Raw genomic sequence first — 22,004 nt, forward strand, 5'->3', positions numbered from 1 at the left:
GCAAAAACCAAAGATGGCTGCTATAATAATTTTGCCAAAAAGAACAAATAAGGTAAGTAATCAATCAACTAAAATATTGAATGAACATTAGATAGCCTTAGTTTTCAAGACACAATTTTTTCATTTTTTCCATATTTTCTGTCAATTTTTTCTAATTATATGATCGTTGATAATTTTCGCATCTTTTCGTTATTTCTATATTGAGAAGCCAAACTGTAAGATTTAATCAACTCAGGTGCTAACAGAAGCTATGCTGGTGATTTGTTGAATTTCTCCTTCCTCAAAACTTCTCATTCGAGCATGTTTTATTCACAATTCGTGTAAAGTATGGATGAATTTTATCACATTAGTGGATGACTTTGCGTTTGTTATTCGCAAGTGTTGTAATTTTGCCATTAATTTTGGTAAAATTTAGGTCAGTAGGCATCAGTTGACAATACAAGTTGCTGATGCCACATATCCACGGAGAGTCTGTATGACCATGAATATTTCGCTTCGGTGTCGATGTGGATGGCTCCCATGACTGTTTGTACTTGGAATTCGCGTAGTAAACCGACTTTTCATCACCATTCGCCATAAATCTTCTTTTTTACTTAACAAGAAATGAAATAACGAGGTTTAAAATGGGATTTTCTCTCGTTTTGAATCTTTCTTATCGCATGTACATTTCTGAAAATAGTTAAAGTATAAGTTCTTTGCGGGCGGTTTTTGTCCAAAAAGTCTTGCAATTCCAGTCACTGACCCTTTTGGTTCTCCATGATGTTCTTTGTAATTGACTCAATACCTCCACTTTAAATAGTTCAAACCAAACCCTAAAATTAGGATATGACGGAGCAGTATTACTATAATCCGTGATTAAAGCTTTTATGCATTGAATAACTCAATAATACTAAATGAAGAACAGTTATTTTATGTGAAGAAATGTCAAAGCTATCGAATTTAAAAGTTAGGTTAGCTGTTTATATTGATACTTCACATTTTCGCCAATAAATATCACTTATCAAAATTAATGCAATCATCTAATAAGAAGATAATAAACCTAAATTCTTGAATGAGTTTATTTTATGGTATTAATGATAGAAAATAATATGTAAATATTCCTTCCGCAATTACTATAGCATAATCAGTAATTTAAAGCTTCTCATTTCACCAATTAAAGATGATTTTTGTATTATAAAAGTTTTATTATTCTTTAATCACAATGTTAAATAAATCATCTGCAGTCTTAATTTGAGTATGTTATATACATCATTGAAGGGTATTTTCCAGTACAGTTTGAAGATCAAGTACCTGAATTTCCATTTATTGAATTTCCATGAAATTAAAGTTAATATTTCCATTATTAAGTAATTTCCATAAATTTATTTCTGTTGTATGGTCGTTTCTCATGTTATTAGCGAAGTTTAAGTTTATTTGTTCTCTCAAGCTATTGCAGTAATTTTGATGAAACATGAAGAATGTAATGTTTCTTGAATGAATAAAATCACTAAGTGTCTTAACAATCAAATAATCAACTGATCAATAAAATTATTTAGGGATCTGTTAATGATATAATTAAAATCTGAATTGGAAAAGGTAAAGATCACTACTGCATCTATGGAAAGAAACAATGTCCCTGATGGTAGTATCTTTATAGCGACCTGGGTAAGCAAATTCTTTTAAGCAAGAGGTGATGTCACATCACTACATCGACATACCACGACTGCGACGGCCAAGCAATCGTTTCCGAGTCTCATATCTGGGATCAGTTGGACAATTTGCGATCTTGTTATACAAATTTAGCTAGTGCACCATCTAGATAAGTGGTATTCAATGCCGCCTGAAAAATGTTCCCGATGACGCTACGCTGGCATTCTAGGAAGTCTTCAGAGTCGTACCATTTACATTTTTTCTTGTGTAACTCTCTAATTATACATTCAGATCCAACAAATAATAAGACGCGTAATTTATAAGAGGTGTACCTATTTTTGAATATATATCTCAATAAGTCAACTATATCCTATGAGTCTCACCAGTTGGTTAACGCAAGAAATTAAACTAGATACATCTAATATAGATTTTTCTTTATTTTAAAGTTTGGGATTGGGTTTAATAAATACTGGTTATTGCAATATATTGACTAATTCATTTTGGAAATTACTAGCATTCCCTTTGTATATTCCCGGAAATAACTTTATTACAGTTCATTTTTTAGTTGTTAACTATCATTACTTCTTCATAACAGGTGAATTAAAAAGTCCCCGGCCTACCATAATAAAACACATTTTTTTGCCAAAATTCGTTTTTTTTTACTCAACATAATTCCCTTCAAGAGTCATACACTGATTATAGCAACCCTCCAACTTTGCTTCAAAATAGGCCCCAGTTTCGGCGATCACCTCTTCATTCGACGAAAATTTCTTCCCAGTGAGCATTCTTTTGAGATCTGAGAACAGGAAATAGTCGCTGGGGGCCAGATATGGTGTATACGGTTGATAAGGAGGCAATTCGAAGCCCAATTCACGGAATTTTGCCATCGTTTTCAATTAGTTGTAACACGATACATTGTCTTGGTGAAGCAGCATTTTATTTTTCTTCAAATGTGACCGTTTTTCGGTGATTTCGTCCTTCAAATGGTCCAATAATGCTATGTAATAGTCGCTGTTTATGATCCTTCCTTTTTCAAGGTAGTCAATGAAAATTATTCCATGCGTATCCCAGAATAAAGATGCCATAATCTTGCCAGCGGACTGTTGTGTTTTCCCACGCTTGGGAGCGGGTTCATCGTGTGCAGTCCACTCGGATGACTGTCGATTGGACTTCGTAGTGAAATGATAGAGCCATGTTTCATCCATTGTCACATATCGACGCAAAAACTCGGGTTAATTACGTTTGATCATCTTCACACACTGCTCTGAATCATCAACTCGTCGTTTTTTTTGGTTAAAAGTAAGCTCGCGCGGCAACCACTTTGCACAGAGCTTTCTCATACCCAAATTTTCGTGAATGATATGATGTACACGTTCAGTTGATATCTTTAGAGTGTCTGCTATTTTATTCAATATCAATTTACGGTAATCCAAAATCATTTTGTGTATTTTTTAAATATTTTCGTCGGTAACAACCTCTTTTTGGCCGTTACTGCGTTCACCGTCTTCAGTACTTATTTCACCACGTATGAACATATTTTCCTGGGGCAGTGTCCGGAAACTCGACATCAAGCCAGTTTTTGCTTCCACTGTATTTTTTTCAAAATGCAATATTTTATCAACAAGCGAAATTCCTTTTTATCAATTTTTTTCACAATAAGAAAAGTTGCTTCGCTCAAAATGTTATAATTCACAAACTAATGATGTCTCGTAAGGAATGTCGACAGCTGTCAAATTTATACACGCATCTTTTGAGGGTTAGGGCTAACTAAAAAACAGATGAGATTAATTCCAGTAGCGCCATTTATGTGACAGCCCTGGAATTTATTTCCGTTCTAGTGTTTAGTTATATAGCGTTTTTCATATTAGACGGGTCAATGTAGGCAGCCTAGGGTGGTCATGAACCACTGAATGAAGAATGGACTAATTACGAACAGCAATAAAGTCGCTATAGCCATCAAGTACAGCAGGGGATTAAGGCTGGTGGGAAAACATTATTAGCTTGCATGTCCTGCTTACGAAACCTGGAGATCTTGGATCAGGCATGTTTAGATGAGTACTTAGAATGATCAGGAAAGATTAATCTTAGAAATACTCATACAGGAAAAGAAAGTAGCATTTAAATCTGAAGTTATAAGCCGAATCTGCAATGCTCTAGGAGGCGATGCAGCCTGAGACGGTGCATGTGAAAGAGAGGAAGTATTACAATTGGTACTATAATCCAGCCCCTCCGAAAGCTTATTTTGCCAATTCTTGAACGCTATTATAGTCTATAAGCTTCAGATTTTTCATTTTATCATTCCTCTAAGATGCGATAAAAATGCACAATTGAATGAAAAATCCACAGACCCAGATAACCATATTCCGATAACAATTGTACATGTCTGTCGAGTGACAGTAATTCTTCACAGACTTATGTTGTAACAGAAATACCTTCAGATTACCGTATTTAAACTAATAGTATGAATAAAGATTGTACATATTAGCATAAGACTATAACTGACAAAATTTCAGATTATATAGATCAAATATCGGGAAGCTATTTATTAATGCCAAATGTATGGCTTCATTATCTTTATTTATTTTCTTCTTCCTTGAATATATATCTGTAAACATTTGTTGGTCATTCTTTACAGTATCTTCCAAGCAATACGATAATTCCATCAATCATTAACAAAGTATCTTGGAAACATGTATCAATTGATAACAAGAACATATAAAGTGTAACAAGTGTGCTGGCTGTGCAAAAACATCCTCTTTTCCACCTGTAGATATTTAGTTACCCGGAGCATAACGTTGTAGTGAAAAATAGATAACATTATATGTGTTATTTGATATTGTTATACTTTTCCGCTAGTTTCTGATTCAACATTGTACTGAGTAAAAGGAATTTGCAGAAAAAAGGCGGCTGGATGTCACCGAATGCTGTGTGAAGCTTGTGGCAACCATGCTTCAGCGATTTCAGCATACTGATTTCGACGTTTTAAAAGTGGTGATTTTGACATGAATGTTAAAACGTTAAGACGAGGCAAAAATGTTAAGACGAGAACTTGAAGGCTTGAATTACTCGATGATGTCATCATTGGGGATCGCTATTGACTATAATTCATGCCTTTGAGACAAGTAATGCGCGAAAAATGGCCGGAATTCGAGCAAAGATACAATAATGCTATTCTTCAGCATGACAACCTTCGACCACATGTTGAAAAACCGATAAAGACATACTTGGAAGTACTAACATGGGATGTGCTACTCCACCTGCGGTATTCTGCAGGCCTTGCTCCTTCTGATTACTACTTGCAGCGCTTCACTTCTTAAGAAGATACCTATTACCGATAAAAATGGGTTGATTCGTGGAACCCCTGAAAAAATACATTATTCTTTCGAGATGGAATCCGTCAATTGTCTGACAAATGGGAAAAAGTAGCCGCTATTGATGGATAATACTTGCAGTTTTGAAAAAAACTCTTTAAAACTAATTAATACTAATAACAATAATAAATTCAGAACTTGTATCAGATTTGCATAGCTAATACATAATGGAGCAACTAATATTGTTCAACATTGTCATTTCCGAAATGTTTAAACAAGCATTCTGTCGGATAAAACGTCAACCGTCAAGCTCTACACATGAAACTAGAGCCACTATATGGCATTGATTTAATAGGCCATTCTGTTTGTGATAGATATTGCGAATCTCTATTAGTAGTAATTGGGATGATGGTGAATTTATCTAAAGAAATACTGCTCATTAGAATGTATTTATTTTCATATTTAAATCGAAACTGATAATTGATTTGATAAAATGTTATCAAAACATCCATCAATTTACCACGATAAATTGAATCCAAATTAGAACAAATTACGTCAGTATTCTATAACGGATGCTAATATAAATGTTTTTAATGGTTTTTTTTCTGAAAACCTTCATATTCTCCAGAAATAATATATTTTTTTATTTATATTTTAGAATGTTATAGATCACTTTTTCAAAATTCGACATCATCCCAATAATATTATTTATAATATTTGATAATATATCGGCTCAATATAAAAATGGGACCATTTTTAAGTTAAATGAGATAACGATCACTATCTTCGGTATATTCTTTAGTTAGATGAAAGGAGCGATTCGCAAAACCATTAGATGAAATCGCGAAAACAACATTTTTGTTCTCCACTTTATCGGTTGATGCTACGGTAATATTTTCCGCATTTTGTCAGATGGTTGACAGTGATATTTTAAGATTAACGACGTGGAGACATTTCAAAGCAAAAAAGTTATACTAAACAACTTGGAAAAGGGCACGACTATTTATATAAAGACGAAACTATGACGGAACGTTCAAGTTAACGTTGATGATTCAGTTTATATAATGAAGGATAATTAATCTACTTTTTATGGAGATAACATTAATTAACATGAAATTTTATAATCAGTTATGGAATTTAATAAAAACGGGTTTCAATTTTAATCTTATACTGATCCATAGTCAGTTCAAAACAGTAGTGACACGAGTGTCAATATGTGGCTGTCTAAAGTTGTAAATTAGTTTTACAGTCAGACAATATTATCCTTCTCATTTTATTCTATTTAAAATTATTATTCACTCAAATTATTAATCGAATGATCCTGTTAAAGTTGTGCATTTGTCAAACGTCTGAAAAATTCTTCAAAATATCATAATTACCGGTTATAAACCGGGAAACGTTGTTTTAACGCTTTGTTTTAATAAATTGCAAATCGCCGCGGTTTTTATTGAAAATATTTTTTGCGCGTTGCAGCTGCACTGAATATTAGTACGGCACGGTCACTAAAATAGCTCAAAAAATAAAACATAATATAACCTTAAATTTGCTAAAAAGAAACCATGTTTATGCGAAAAGGTGGAGATCAGCTTGTTTCAGAGATCTAATATACGAAATGTATAAAAACAGTAAGTACTTTTTTCAATCGAAACATAATATAATGTAATTATTTCAGAGAAAATTGTTAGTATGGAAAGTATCTATAAAAAGCCAAAACATATACGGCTATTTGAGGGATGTTAGAACAACCTTTCATACACTGTTGGATAATACAGGATTTTTATGTGTGATCTCGATCAGACATATTGAAGAATAAATTAATAAATGGTAGAATCTTGAGCAAGTTTTTGATAGATTGGAAATAAACAGCTTAATTATTAACTTGATTAGTGTTTATCAAAGTGACAGTGATTGAATAAAACTTAATGAATGTTGGTTTATGATTCAATGCTGAAAATTACCAAGACAGGGTGATGAAAGAGGGAACAACTAAAGGTCAGTATAAAATTAATATACTTTTATTGTAGGAAATTGTACTATAGAGTGTGAAAGCTTTATGAGCATGTGTGTTATTGTTCAGAACATACATGAACATTTGGTTAATATGTATGAAGAGAGAAATAATAATAACTATTTTGCAGATATAGTAAACGAATTAAGGAGAATGCAGCGATTAAATGTAGTTTTATCAAGAAAGATGTATACAGGTAGTAACAAGATAAACTGAAGAGAAATATAGTAATATCATAATGACTTTTGCACGGATACATTGCATTGAAAGAAACAAGAACTAAACGTAAAATATAAATATGCTCTCTAATGAAAGTAAAATACATTACTCACATATACAATTGTTAATTAGATGGATTTGGCTATTGGGGGATACCACTACATAAAAAAGGCGCCTAAAACCCTACCTATACTAGTTCAATGTATATATAATAAAGCAACTCTAACCTATAAATTATTGTGTCTTTATAATTAAGTATTAGATGTACTGTAATATTAAAATAAATTATATTTGATAACATTTTTGTTTTATTATTTTATTTATATTAAAATGTTTGTAAAATATGTCAGAGCCCCAGTGTACTAAAACTCTGAGTTGCTGCGGTAATATTGCGACGTTTGGACAGGTCTCCCGTGCCACTACTGTTTTGAATACCCTATGTAAATTAACTTGACTTAACCCTTTGACGAACCAAGAAATATATAAAACAATTTAAAAACAGGACGGCTAAGAAATATTGTTCTTGCTTAACAACTAGAAATAACTGATAAGGTTCGGGATATATAGCATATCATGGTATTAGAGATAATTGTAAAATATTTTAAGATTTTTCTGTAGTTTTTGTTGGTATTAATTTCTAATCCATTTCAGGTTTCATTAGTAAAAGCATTTTCGTACCAAAACAGTAAGCAAATGTTGCAGGTAATAAATGCATCAATTTGTGCATCAAGGGTTGAAATGAATGTTGTAAAGAATATTAGCAATCATAAACAAGTTTGTAAAATTTTAATTCCTCATTTGTTGGCGAATTTTTAGTCCCCACGTTGGACCCAAGGCAAAGTTGAAAGTGAAGATGAGCTATCTGCAATGATGAGACTCCTGAATATTATATAACATGATATCTTTAAATAAACACATTTATTGAAAGGAAAATATGACAGCTACTGTTTTAAATAATATAATAGTGGAATGAATAAATAAATAAAGATGCAATTTTATTTAAATTGTAGGTAAATAAATTAATCTTCTATAAAATAGGCTTGGTTTCTATTTAGTTTATTCGTTTTCAATATATATTTTAAGTGAACAATATATGAGAAGATACAAATTATATTAATAAATAAATGAAGTAGTGAAAACATATAAATAAAATATTTTTAAGAGAATAATTGAACCGGCTTCAAAAATAACTAAGAAACTCACTAAAAATTAAAAAATAATCAAACTTTTTTTTTCTCTATGGACATAATTTGCTTAGATAAGAATATATAGGACAAATTGAAAAAATTATTAATTATTATAAGATATTTCGCAAATATTTCAAACGTCTGATAAATATTAAGGTGTCTAACGATAATTGTATTAAGTATTGTTATTAGGTAATTAAGTTGCTAAGTATTGTAATATATGATTTGTAAATATGTTATATATTATATGTAATATGTGTTTGTTTAATATATGATTGTAATAATTGATTCAATAATAATATATGTAACTATAATACACTTTATTCTTTGAACCTTTTATCAATTATTTTAGTTATTACAATTTACAAAAGTTAGTGAGTGTTAGTTCCTTTTATTCAACATAATTCCCTTCGAAGGTGATACACTGATTATAGTGATCCTCCAACTTTTGGATACCATTTTTGTAGTATGATTTGTCCTTTGCTTCAAAATAAGCATCACATATCGACGCAAAACTCGGGTTTATTACGCTTGATCATCTTCAAACGCTGCTTCGAATCATCAACTCGACTTTGTTTTTGATCAAAAGTGAGCTCGTGCGGCACTCACTTTGCACAGAGTTTTTTCATACCCAAATATTCGTAAATCATATGATGTACACCTTCAGTTGTTATCTTTAGAATGTCTGCTATTTCATTCAGTTTCAATTTAGGGTCATTCAAAATCATTTTGTGAATTTTTTGAATGTTTTCGTCGGTAACAACCTCTTTTGGGCGTCCACTGCGTTCAGCGTCTTCAGTGCTCATTGCACCATGTCTAAACTTAGCATAACAATCCTTGAAGGCTGATTCTCCTGAGGCAGTGTCCAGAAACTCGGCATCAATCCAAGTTTTTACTTCAATTGTATTTTTTCCTTTCAAAAGCAATATTTTATCAAAACGCGAAATTTTATCAATTTTTTTCACAATAACAAAAGTTGCTTCATTGAAAATTCTATAATTCACAAACTAATGATCCGACAACTGTCAAATGTATACACGCATCTTTTGAGGGTTATGGCTAACTAAAAAACATATGGATTTTATTCTAACAGCGCCATCTATGTGCCAGGCAGGGGACTTTTCAGTTGACCTGTTAGACACATTTGTTACTGTAATTGATGTTATATATCAAATATATTTCTGATCTTATATTGAGAAAGTCATCAAAAAAATTTTAATAGTATTAACAAATAATTTTTAAATTATTCTCATTATTATATTATGAGAGAAACATTATGTTTATAATTTAATATCGAGTAGTTGTATTTAGTTGTTATGGAATTTAATGAAAGTATTAGTAGTAAAAATTCGACCACAATCGGTTAGTGCTTTGTTATGTAAATCATTTACTAATGAAACCTGATATGGATTATAAATTAATACCATAGAAATTACAGAAAAATCTTTATAACTTTTACAATTACAAAAGAGTCTGATTAATTTTTATATTTTCGCATGTTATGTATTTTTGTTCGTTTTTCGTCTCTTGCTAAACGAGACGCATTAATTTGTTGCCTCTACAAAAAAATGTAAACTGTAATTTTACGTGATCATGCTATATTTAATCGTTTTTATCCAAATTTGCCGTAAGTCTTTAATAGTTAACAACCAACAATACGAGAGTAACCGAAATAAGTATGAAACCCTAAACAAAAAGGTCTAAAATTAAATAACATCGTTCAATAATATTTTAATACGTCCACTTTCTGTTTTAACATTGTTTCAAGTACAAAACTTAGGGATTTGTCATCCGATTTAAAATTGCTGTGCCCGCATTTTGCGGTACAGTGATGCCAGATTTTGATTTTTAAAATTTCGTATCCGTGGTCCGATGTACGTATAACAGAAACGGCAAATGGTAATCTACTATATAAGAGTTGGAGCTGACAGCGCGTCGGCCAGAGAAATCATTTATTGGAATATATTTATTTATAGCGCATATTATACAAAAATGTTGAGTCTAAAAAACTCTTACTTCGTATAAGCTTTAAAGTTGTTCCCGTTTTCAGTTCTCGCTAAGCCGATTAATATATAGAGAAGAAGAGATAAATACATTTTTTGACATACATACGAGGATATTTTGATAGGTCAGAAACCTTTTGAATGAAAGCTACATTTTAGACAAAACAGAGATTTATTTCTGAACATAACCTCATTTTCATTCCGCACACTTAATCCACCGTTTTAAACTCAGTAAACTATTTCAATTAATAATGCTTAAAACATGACATAAATTTTTGTTTTCATTCTTGTTAAAATTCGAGAAATTACTTTTTGTCAAGAACTGTCAAATAAACAGATGAAAGTTGAGGGCAGTAGTAATGCTTTAAAGTTATTAAGCGGCATATTCAAAATACCTCTGCCTTATTAAAGTGCTCTCGTACCTAATTTTAGTTAAAATAACGCGTACCATTTCTAGTACTGCAATATAAAAATCGTAATTCTTTTTATCTATATCTTGAAAATATTTAAAGGTAAAACTACAACTGGAGGTTAACAATAGCAAATGATTTAATCATTATAATATGTTACGATTGTAAAACATGATTTGCTTAGTCGTTGTTTATTATGGCATTGTTTCTATATTTAAATTTTACTTCGCATTCTTAAATAGTTGCGTTACACATAATATATGTCAATATCAAGTAGTTTCTCGGTTTTGTAATGCTTGCCTAGTGGAGAATGTAGCGATGATTTGTTGCTTATTCCATGCCAAACTAGGTTCCACACAGGACAGGCAGTTAATAAAAGAAAATGTATGAAACACTATAACTTTGGTCGTATTAAAACAATCAGTAGCCTGTCTTTTGTAGTTCTAGAATTTATAACTACATTATCAGGAAGTGTGAATATGATAATATATACAGGGTTTTCCAAAAAATTGCATGAAAGTATCATTTATACTAATACGAAAGCATTGTACCGTAATAAACTAAATTTTCTTCCAATTCTACATGCGTTTTTGGTCAATTGTGTTAAATTTCGACTTTAATCTGACTCATTTTGTCCTATTTTTAGGATGCCAAACAAACGTAGTGTCATTTTGGAGCTATTTCGCCGAAGAAAACGGTAATCTGAAATTGATCATTTGCTCAATGCTATGCAGTCGACTGTTTCTCACGCCATCGATGGCCTCAAAGAGGTTAGTTATGATAGGCGGTCTCCAAGGTGCACCGACAACACTTGTGATAACCTCAAGATCATGAAGAAGTCAGTACAGCGAAATTAAAGAATATGAGAAAAGTCGTCAGTAAGACTGGTATAAGCAAATTGTTGGTTCACCGAATAGCCAAAAAGAAGAACAACCTCAAAATGTATAAGCTTCAAAGAAGTTTAGCTCCTCACATATAAGATCAGGCGGGTACAGCTTTTTGTCATAGGTCGCCGTTCAGCGATGAGAGCGCATCCTCTTCATGGACGAGAAGTTGTTCACCGTTGAGCAAGCATACAACCACCAAAATGACAGGAGCTGGTCCGCTAAGGCTCCCGGTACGTCAGCCATCCTACGTCAACACCTCATGGACCGTGGGCTTAGTAGCGATACAAATTGGACGTTCCAATTCTGGCCACACTGGCCTATAAAGCAAAAGCGACACAAAACTGATACCGAGCCTATTCGCCAGTTTTCAAGACATCGACATAATATCATCATCGGCTTCTTTAGTCGCCGGATCTTAACCCGACGAACTACAGCATGTGCATCATTTTAAACACCTATGCTACACACTAGGAAAGTTTGGAGTCGCTGAAACAATCGCTGTGTCGAGAATGGGACAGATTATCATCAGAAGACCTGCGATCAATTTGAAACCGGTAGAGTATTGTATTGCGAAAGGTCCATGTTATTGTTATTCATTGTTGTTTTACTAAATTTATCTGATTTAATAAAATTATCACTTAAAATATTTCATGCAGTTTTTGCACTCTGTATATTGATAAAGAAACTCAGTGTTACTCAGTTAATGAACATTCTTGATTAAATGGGAATATATTTAAGCTGACACTCTACATTTGTATAGCGTAATTTCTTCGAAGTGTGAATGAAAATTTTTTCAAACTATTGAAAACGTCTAAAAATAATGAATGAATAATGTCTAAAAAAATAAGGGATAAAGGTCTTCGAATGCTGTGTGAAGCTTATGGCAACGTTATCAATATGTGAATATGTGAACAATCTCAGTTTCGACGCTTTGAAAGTGGCGATTTTGCCACCAAAAACCAAGACCGTTCTGGGCAGCCAAAAACATGATGATCCATGTAAAACGCAAGAAGAATATTGATGGGAGTATCACAGTAAAGCATTTCCAATCGCTTGAAGAATATGGGGATGATACAAAAGATTGAATATTTTGTGCTGTGTGGAGTGAAGCCAAGAGACACTCTAAGGCCTTATGGAAAGAAATATCGAATACAAAATACTGATGTACCAAAAAAAAGCTGCATGAAAAGATCTTTGGAACATATAGATATGATAGATCAAAACTGATTAATACGGCTGACCATACGGAATATATTGATGTGTGAATATTGGTTGATATGGTTGTCATCTCGTTCTTTCGGTCCTACAGATACCGTTGCTTCATCGTTGCTTTGGCACTTGAACGTGGTCTATGAACGACGTTGAAAACAAGCTATTTTCCGATCAGGGCTCCCGTAATCGACGCTGTGGGGTCTCGATGGTTCGACGACGTGGTATCTTATTTTCTTCGACGACGAGACGTTCGCAATTCTGCTACCTTGGTGAAGACATGACAAGTCTACGATGACTGCAATCGGTATCCAGGTTCTGGAGCTGTTCTGTGACTAATCGGTAGTCACATACGTTACGATAATTGAGAAAAAAACAAATAACGACGGTAATCGACCAAAGCTGCCCAAAGCCTTTCAAATCAAAATGTCTGCCATATGACTGAGACGGGAGCGAAGGAAGACATTATGATTTAAACATAGCGGTGAAAGAAACATTTAGTCGAGACGCTGATGATGAAATAATGATGTCAAAATCTCTAAGAATTCAAAAAATTGTGAAAGATATAAAATTTGGACAAATTTTTATTTTTTTTTTAATGAAATGGAAATAATAAAATTAAATTTAAGGTTCATTGCACCAACACTAAAACAAAATTTAATGAGATATAAATGTTTGAAAGAGCTTAATGTTCAAGGAACAAAAGCAAAATGGAAAAAGAATCTAATTAAAAATATTGAAAATTTTTTATAAAAAAAAGATAACGGTCACGTAAAATACACAATGTTGCACGTCCAAACCCAATTTTGCGAAAGATCATGTCAGGGTCACCACTTTAGGGTTTGTTTATATGGCTCAGTGAATGGAAGTCAGACGAAATGAAACAGTGGTGTTTACATTATGTGATCGTTATTTATTGGCAATATAAAATACAAAAATAGATAAAACGGATGGCAGCGGTATTGGCTGGGGGCTAGGCTTGGGCAGTCGATGGTAGCACGTCTGAACTCAATGCTGGTCAGATACTGAATGATCCAAAGTACCCTTCAATAATCTCCCAGATAAACGTCTCGGGATTGCGAACATTTATCTTAATTAATAAAATATGTTGTAATTCATTATTAGACTTAAAATTCAGAAGTTTTAATGATCTTTAAAATCTTGATAAAAATCTCGGTTGTAAAAGAGATTGAAAAACTTAACTACTGAGGACTCTGAGTTTTTGTTCGTCCGGTAAATAATAGACAAAGAACCTACCGGTCGTGCGTTAACTTAAGATTAGACAATTTACCGGATTAGGACTCTTAATTCTACTAGCAGTTTTACGGCATTTCATTAAATTTACGATACATTTCAGCTGATACAAGGTAACGTTGAGATCCCATTCGGAGGCACTCCACACACTTGTATCTCTAAATGCCGTCGCTCCGTTGATTTGGCACAGCTTTATAGTCTTTTTGTATTGCGGTTGCTTTAGATACATAGTGTTATAATTTTTATATGGAGCGCTGAATGGTAATTTCTTTTTATTTCTTTGGTTTAATATTAGGGAACTTGAAGGTTATTAATTTCTTGATTATTTTTAATAACAAAAATGATGAAGCTTGAAATATTAATTTTATAGTTTCGCTGGCGTGACAATGAATTAGGGATGCTAAAAAGTATTGATATTATTACAAAATTTTTTTATATATATATATATATATATATATATATTTATATATATATATATATTTATATATATATATATATATATTTATATATATATATATGTGTGTATGTATGTAAATATATATATATATATATATATATATATATATATATATATATTTATATATATATATATATATATATATATATGTGTATGTATGTAAATATATATATATATATATATATATATATATATATATATGTGTGTATGTATGTAAATATATATATATATATATATATATATATATATATATATATATTGATCATGCGGTCAAGTGGCTCAAATTCTGGAGGTTACATATCAACCCCCTGAAAACCCAGACCATCATTCGCTATAATTCCATGGCTGAATAACGTCACGTACCTAGATCTTCACTTCGACCGGCGGTTCGGTTGTCATTCCCAAATCCAGAAAGCAATCCAAAAAGGTTCGGGGATAGCAAACCTGCATTCTTCTCTGATCTGCCCTTCTAGCAGACTTCCGATCCATTCCACCTCCATCAAATGATTATTTTTCAAGATTTTAATTCGGTCCGTACTCCTCTACGGATCTAATGTCTACTTCAAGTTTGTTACACCCAACCAGGTCAAACGGCTTCAAGTTTTCCAAAATAAACTACTCAGGAGAATATTAAACGCTCCATGGCTTGTCAGAAATAATCAAATTCATAGGGAAACTAACACTCCAGAAATCAAGCACTTCATTTACGCATTGTATAAAAGTTTTGTGAATATTAAATAATGTAGTAATTTCGCTTACTTAAGTAATTAAACAAAGGCATATTGAGGAAGGTTTTTTTATTTAATGTCTTTTAGTTTTATAAGAGAAAAGGAATTCATTTATTCAGCCGATTATCATCCATGATCCACGATAGAATATAAATAGCTTTAGGTTAAGCTTAGAACTATTATAATCCATTATTGAGGCTAAACTACCGGATGTCGTTGCACTTGAAGCATGCATTTGTGAAAAAACACTAAGCTTGATAATATGCTGTAATAGATCAATCAAGTTCCCAGCCTACAATAGTAAAACACATTTTTTTTTGGCAAAATTAGTTTTTTTTTATTCAGCGGTGATACACTGATTATAGCGACTCTCCAACTTTTCGATACCATTTTGGTAGTACGATTTACCTTTTGTTTCAAGATAGACCCCAGTTTCGACGATCACGTCTTCATTCGACGAAAATTTCTTCCCATCGAAAATTTTTTTGAGATCTGAGAACAGGAAATAGTGGCAAGATCTGGAGAATACGGTGGATGAAGAAGCAATTCAAAGCCCAATATGGATATTTGAAACAGTGCATTGTTTTGGTGAAGCAGCACTTTCTTCTTCTTCAAATGTGGCCGTTTTTCGTCATGAATCGTCATTCAAACGGTCCAATAACGCTATATAATAGTCACTGTTGATGGTCCTTCCTTTTCTAACGTAGTCAATGAAAATTATTCTATGTGCATCCCAAAATACAGACGCCATAACCTTGCCAGCCGACTGTTGCGGTTTCCATGTAATGGAGCGGGTTTATTCACGTGTGCAGTTCACTCGGATGACTGTCGATTGGACTTCGGAGTGAAATGATGGAGCCATGTTTCATCCATTGTTACATATCGACGCACAAACTCGGGTTTATTACGCTTGATCATCTTCAAACACTGTTCCGAATCATCAACTCGTCGTTGTTTTTGGTCAAAAGTGAGCTGGCGCGGCACCCACTGTGCACATAGCTTTCTCATACCCAAATATTCATGAATGATATGATGTACACGTTCAGTTGATATCTTTAGAGTGTCTGCTATTTCATGCAGTTTCAATTTACGGTCATTCAAAATCATTTTGTTGATTTTTTAAATGTTTTCGTTGGTAACAACCTCTTTCGGGCGTCCACGGCGTTCACCGTCTTCGGTGCTCATTTCATCACCTCTCAACTTAGCATACTAATCCTGGTATGATGGTTGATTTTCCTGGGACAATCGTTCATGAAGCCAAGTTTTTGCCTCAACTATATTTTTTCCCCTCAAAAAGAAATATTTTATCAATACGCGAAATTCCTTTTTATCCATTTTTTTTTAAATAACAACAGTTGCTTCACTCAAAATGCTATAGTTCATAAACTAATGATTCGACAGCTGTCAAATTTATACACGTATCTTTTGAGGGTTAGGGCTAACTAAAAAACATATGGATTTAATTATACTAGCGCCAACTATGTGTCAGGTCCTGGACTTTTCAATTCACCTGTTATTTCAAATGTATTGCTTAAGGCAAATTCATCGTGTTTCTCACTGTGACGGTATTAGGTGTTCGATGAAGATGCGACAATCAGTACACAACTGAGGAACTACTCCAGAGACTTTGATTGGAATGATTGGAATATGCTTGTTGAATGAAGGATGAAGGAATTATTTATTTCTCATTTCGATAGAAACTGCTTTGAAAAGTAAGTGACTAACATTATCGGAGCTTGTTGAAGAATATTGAAAATCCTCAGGTACCAAGAGCGACATGTTTGATGAGAAGAAGACGCTCTCTCAGAGTTACAGATATGAACTGATTATGATGAAAAAGTGAGCACAATACTTCCATAGAGACGATATTACATTCCACCATCATCATACATCTCTCAAAGTTAATCAAAAAATAAAAATGCATTGATGGGATATTCGAACTCACTAGGGCATCAAGCTCTGGAGGTATTCATGTTGATTCATCCAACTCGTTTTTAAAGAAGATATCTACAGAATACTATATAATAAATTTATCAGTATCCTTTTATTGAATGTCCAAAGTTAAAGCTACACATATATTTACAATATGATATTTGTATATATTATATATTATTTATATATATTTATACTATTTACAATATTATATTTATAATTTTGCATACGTTTGACAAATGCACGACTTTTGCAGGGTCATTCGGTTATACGTTCGAACTTGTAAAAAGCGTTCTATCTCATTAAATAACATAAAATGAGACGGAAAATATTATCTGACTGCAAAATGAATTTCCAACTTTCGATAGGTACGTATTGATGACGCGAGTTCAGTGCTATTTTGAAGAGTATATATCTCTTTTTTTTGTCATTTGCTATATTATGAAACTTGTTATAATATAGTAAATGACATACATACAATTTAGAAAACAAAGAAGTAATTTACCTGAAAGCTCCGCAATAATTATGAGCTGGATCAAAACCCTGATCAGGTGGTACTACTCGATCCATAAACTTAGGCGTTAGAACTAGCGACGCTACTGCTGCCAACAACCACTGGTCTCCCAGTTCACCGGATTCAATAGAAAATCGACAGTTTTCATCTGAGTCATCATCGATGAAAATCGGCCTCTGACAAATTTCCTGTAATAAAAATAATGAAACCGTCTCTACCGTAATATGGTTAAATACTTACATGAGGCCTCATCCATACTATGGGGTTCAGTGATGGCTTTTTGTGATGATACAAAGATCTGGCATTAGCGGGGAACTCAAGATCCTCGTATAAAATTCCTCTTTCTCGGCAGGACCTCTTAATTGCTCCGTAACTGGATGAAATTCTTCTTTTTTCTGATGTGCAGTACCTTTAAATGACATGATAATATATTCATCATAAAAATAATAAGTTAGATATTTAATTTATCATCATTTCATTTTGTAACCGATATAATTGAAAAACTCGATTTCTTATATCCCTAATTTAGTACAAGTTATTTGTAGAATAAGTGCATAGACTTGTAAACAAAATAAATATGGATCTAAATGCCAAAATATATTGTTAGGCTGCTTTCCTAGTCATATTTCAGGCTTTTGACAAAGTATGGCATAGGGGCTTGCAGGTTAAATTAAAGAAACACATACACAATTACATCCAATAAATTCAGCAGTTTCATTCAGCAAGGTAGTGTACTGGGTCCAATACTATATTTTCTATAAACAGCCGATCTACCCACCACAAAAGTAACTACTGCAGCATCATACGCAGATGGCATGGCAATCTTAGCAACTCATGAAGATCCAGTCACAGCAACAATGAACCTACAAACCTATCTGGACCAAATAGAACTATGGTTGAAGACATGGCGCATTAAAACCAGTGAAACAAAATCCACCCATAAAACTTTTACCCTGTGTAGAAGAAGAACAGGTCCACCAGTGAATATTAATTACTGTCAACTCCTCCAAGCAGAGGATGTTAAATATCTTGGTATGCATTTAGCTCGACGCCCAACCTGGAAAAAGCACTCTAGACGAAAACAACTTGGACAAGTTATAATGCTTCCAAGTTATAATTAGATAAAAATATATTACTGTATGAGTCTATACTCAAGCCTATTTCACCATATGAAATCAAACTATGGGGTACCGCTAGCAAATCTAATATATACATCATTCAACAGTTCCAAAATAAAGTGTTGCATGCCATTGTTGATGCTGCGTACTATGTCTCAAATGACGTGATAAAACACGAAATTCTTCTAGAACCAATAACGAGTGTAATTCAACGTGTTTGTGCAAAGTACTTCGAAATAGTGTCAGTGCATCCCAATGTACTCGCTAATCAGCTAAATATGCGACGTGATAGTGAAGTGTGTAGACTAAATTGTTTAACGCCATCTGGACATATATAGACGTTAGAATAAGACTATTTAAGATAGTATTTTATACACGAGATCGCTTAATGAAGGGACTGTACTTTTATATATATATATATATATATATATATATATATATATATATAATATAAATATAATAAATATTTAATTATGGAATTACAGTATAACAGTAATAAAAAATGGTAGAATATTTTTTGTTTCATTTATATTTACATTTAAGTGTGCAATACATAGAATAAAAGAAAAACATTTTTTAAGAATTGTAAAATGTTCTAGTTAAACATAACAATTTGAACTTTTTTTGTAGATCCTTACTGTCTGATGCGATATCTTAATATGTCTCAGGAACTTCACACTTCCACAACAGTTTTGCACAATGTTGCAACTCTGAGAGTTAGTATCTTTCATTTTTATTTTGTGTTGATTTCTATTGTGTTTTGTCCAGCCCAATTTGACAATTTTCATCGAATGGTGAATTTGCTCACATATTTTTCTCTTTGTTATAATTCATACTTAACGGTTTTTGTTCAAAGTTTTTTTTACTCATCAACGTAATCTCCATATGGAGCCACACAATCATTCTATCGCGCTCTAATAATTCAATACCACTTTTGTAGAACGACTTATCATTCGCCTCAAAATAGGATTAAGTTTCAGCGATAACCTCTTTATTCCAGCGAAATTTCTTACCGGTAAGCATTTTATAATGGGTGTCCCTGGGAGCCAAATCTGGTGAATATGGTGGATGTGGGAGCAATTCGAAGTTAAAGTCATGTAGTTTTGGTATTCTTTCGATTAACTTGTTATACGGTGCGTTGTTTTGATGAAAAAAATTTTTTTCTTTGTCATATGTGGTCGTTTTTCTTGCAATTTCGGAATTCAAACGCTATATAATATTCACTGTTGATGGTATTTTCCTTCTCAATATAGTCGATCAATATTACACCACGCACATCCCAAAATACCTAAGCCATAAACTTTTTAGCCAATTGTTGTGTTTTCGGGCGCTTTTAACGAGGTTCACCAGTTGCTGTCCACTCAGATGACGATCGTTTTGAATCTGGAGTGAATTGGTGGATCCATATTTCGTCTATTGACACATATCGACGCAAATGTTCCGGTTTGATACGTCTAAACATGGTCAAATACTGCTCAGAATCATTAACTCGTTTTGTTTTTGGTCAACAATGAGCAAACTCGGCACCCACTTTGAACAGAAATTTCTCATAGTCAAATGCGCATGCAATATAAAACCAACATGTTGTTCTGGTATCTCTACGATGTTAGCTAACTCACACAACTTTACTTTTCGATCATTTGATGTTTTCTGATATTACCACCTCATTTGAATGCCTATTACGCCTTGCATCATCGGTATCTCTACGACCATGTTCAAAGTCAGCAAAATAACGTTTTATTGTTGTTTCTGATGGAGCGGAGTCCTTATAACACTTTTGGAGCTATTGCTTCGCTTGAATGCTATTTTTTTCCATCAAGAAGCATTGTAAAATTATAACAAAAAATTGTTTTTGATGCATTGTTTTGAAAATAACAACAGTAAAGTACAATTATACACAAATGACAACAGTCACTCTTAGCACAGTAACTCACAAAGTTATGAGTAGAATATCATATATCTGAAAAGCTGTGAATGCAATAAAGCTAGTGCCATCTATGTGTTACGCACCGGCCCCCTAGATATTTTTGCAAATATTGAAGTGCAATTATTCGCTTATTTTATATGTTTTTAATTAAAAATATGTAAGGACATTACATTGTTTTGAGGTGAAATATTTTGGATTTCCTAACCCAATATCTACACCTGAATATAAAGTTTTTATTAGGTGCGATTATTGCAGATCGTTAAAGCTTTCATTATTCCCATTATGGAATGAAAACTTTTAATTAAGCTTGTCACATTTTTATCGACACCATATATTTTATATTTTACGTCTAGTAATTGATGTTGAGGTGACGATTAATTTAATTATAAACTTTTCTTGGGTCATCTTCATTTAACATCTGGTTCTCTTATTTCAACGGTTCTTGCCATAAAGAAGATGTTTTTTCTTGATAACCAATTATTATAAGTAAATTAAAATCTATAAATAGAAAATGCTTGTTATTGCTAAATCATCAGTAAGACCTTCATAAAAATATAAAAACATTCATTCATAATAGAAATCATTAAAGAGGTATATAGTTCAATGTGAAACAAACTATTGATTAAAAAGTATCGTGACGGTTTGTAGAAACTCATGGATGATATTTATTTTACAATAATGTTGCTATATATGTATATATGCGAATATATAAATATACGCATGTGTTCAGAAAAATTGGTAAAAGATATATTGAATCAAAATATTTAAATATATGTTTTTTTTTCTGTCAACAAGACTTTATAAATTCCAAAGAACGATGCTAGTTTGGCAGCGATCAAGTTACATACATTTTTCGACGATTTCGAAACCGTGTGACAGCCAAACCATACTGCATCGATATGAACAACTAACAATCAGCTTTGTAGGCGCAGTAGACAAGGTGACAGGACGGTCCCCCCAGTGTTGCTATAATAGCGGATTCGAATTCTGCTGGGGCATGGATCTACTTTATGTTTGTGGTTGTAATTGTAAATGTTTTTAGGCAACAGTGGAAAATCCTACAAGGAATAACTATCCCAGTCACGCCAGTAACTAGGCTGGATAAGACCGGATGTCTTACCGGATGTCGGAAGTTGGTCACTCGCAAATCGATAGGCTTAATGCCGAGAACCGTTGTTCGGAGCCCACTTTAAACTGTAGGTTCAGTCTAG

General features: G+C 32.8%; 1 protein-coding gene across 2 annotated transcripts in view; it reads right to left on the reverse strand.

Moving 5' to 3' along the window:
- Positions 1 to 22,004, reverse strand: part of LOC143206499 (calpain-9) — a 167,763-nt gene that overhangs the window by 10,142 nt on the left and 135,617 nt on the right. For both annotated transcript variants that reach the window (XM_076419071.1, XM_076419072.1), the window contains 2 exons: positions 17,989 to 18,157; positions 17,740 to 17,936 (listed from right to left, as the gene is read on the reverse strand). In XM_076419071.1, the coding sequence (XP_076275186.1) occupies positions 17,740 to 17,936; positions 17,989 to 18,157 (366 nt within the window). The remainder of the gene's footprint in view (positions 1 to 17,739; positions 17,937 to 17,988; positions 18,158 to 22,004) is intronic.

Source organism: Rhynchophorus ferrugineus, unplaced genomic scaffold (assembly GCF_030347505.1).
Source record: "Rhynchophorus ferrugineus isolate W39M unplaced genomic scaffold, kcgeb_rfMv2 rfM1, whole genome shotgun sequence".
In the NCBI taxonomy this organism is placed as follows: Eukaryota; Metazoa; Arthropoda; class Insecta; order Coleoptera; family Curculionidae; genus Rhynchophorus; species Rhynchophorus ferrugineus.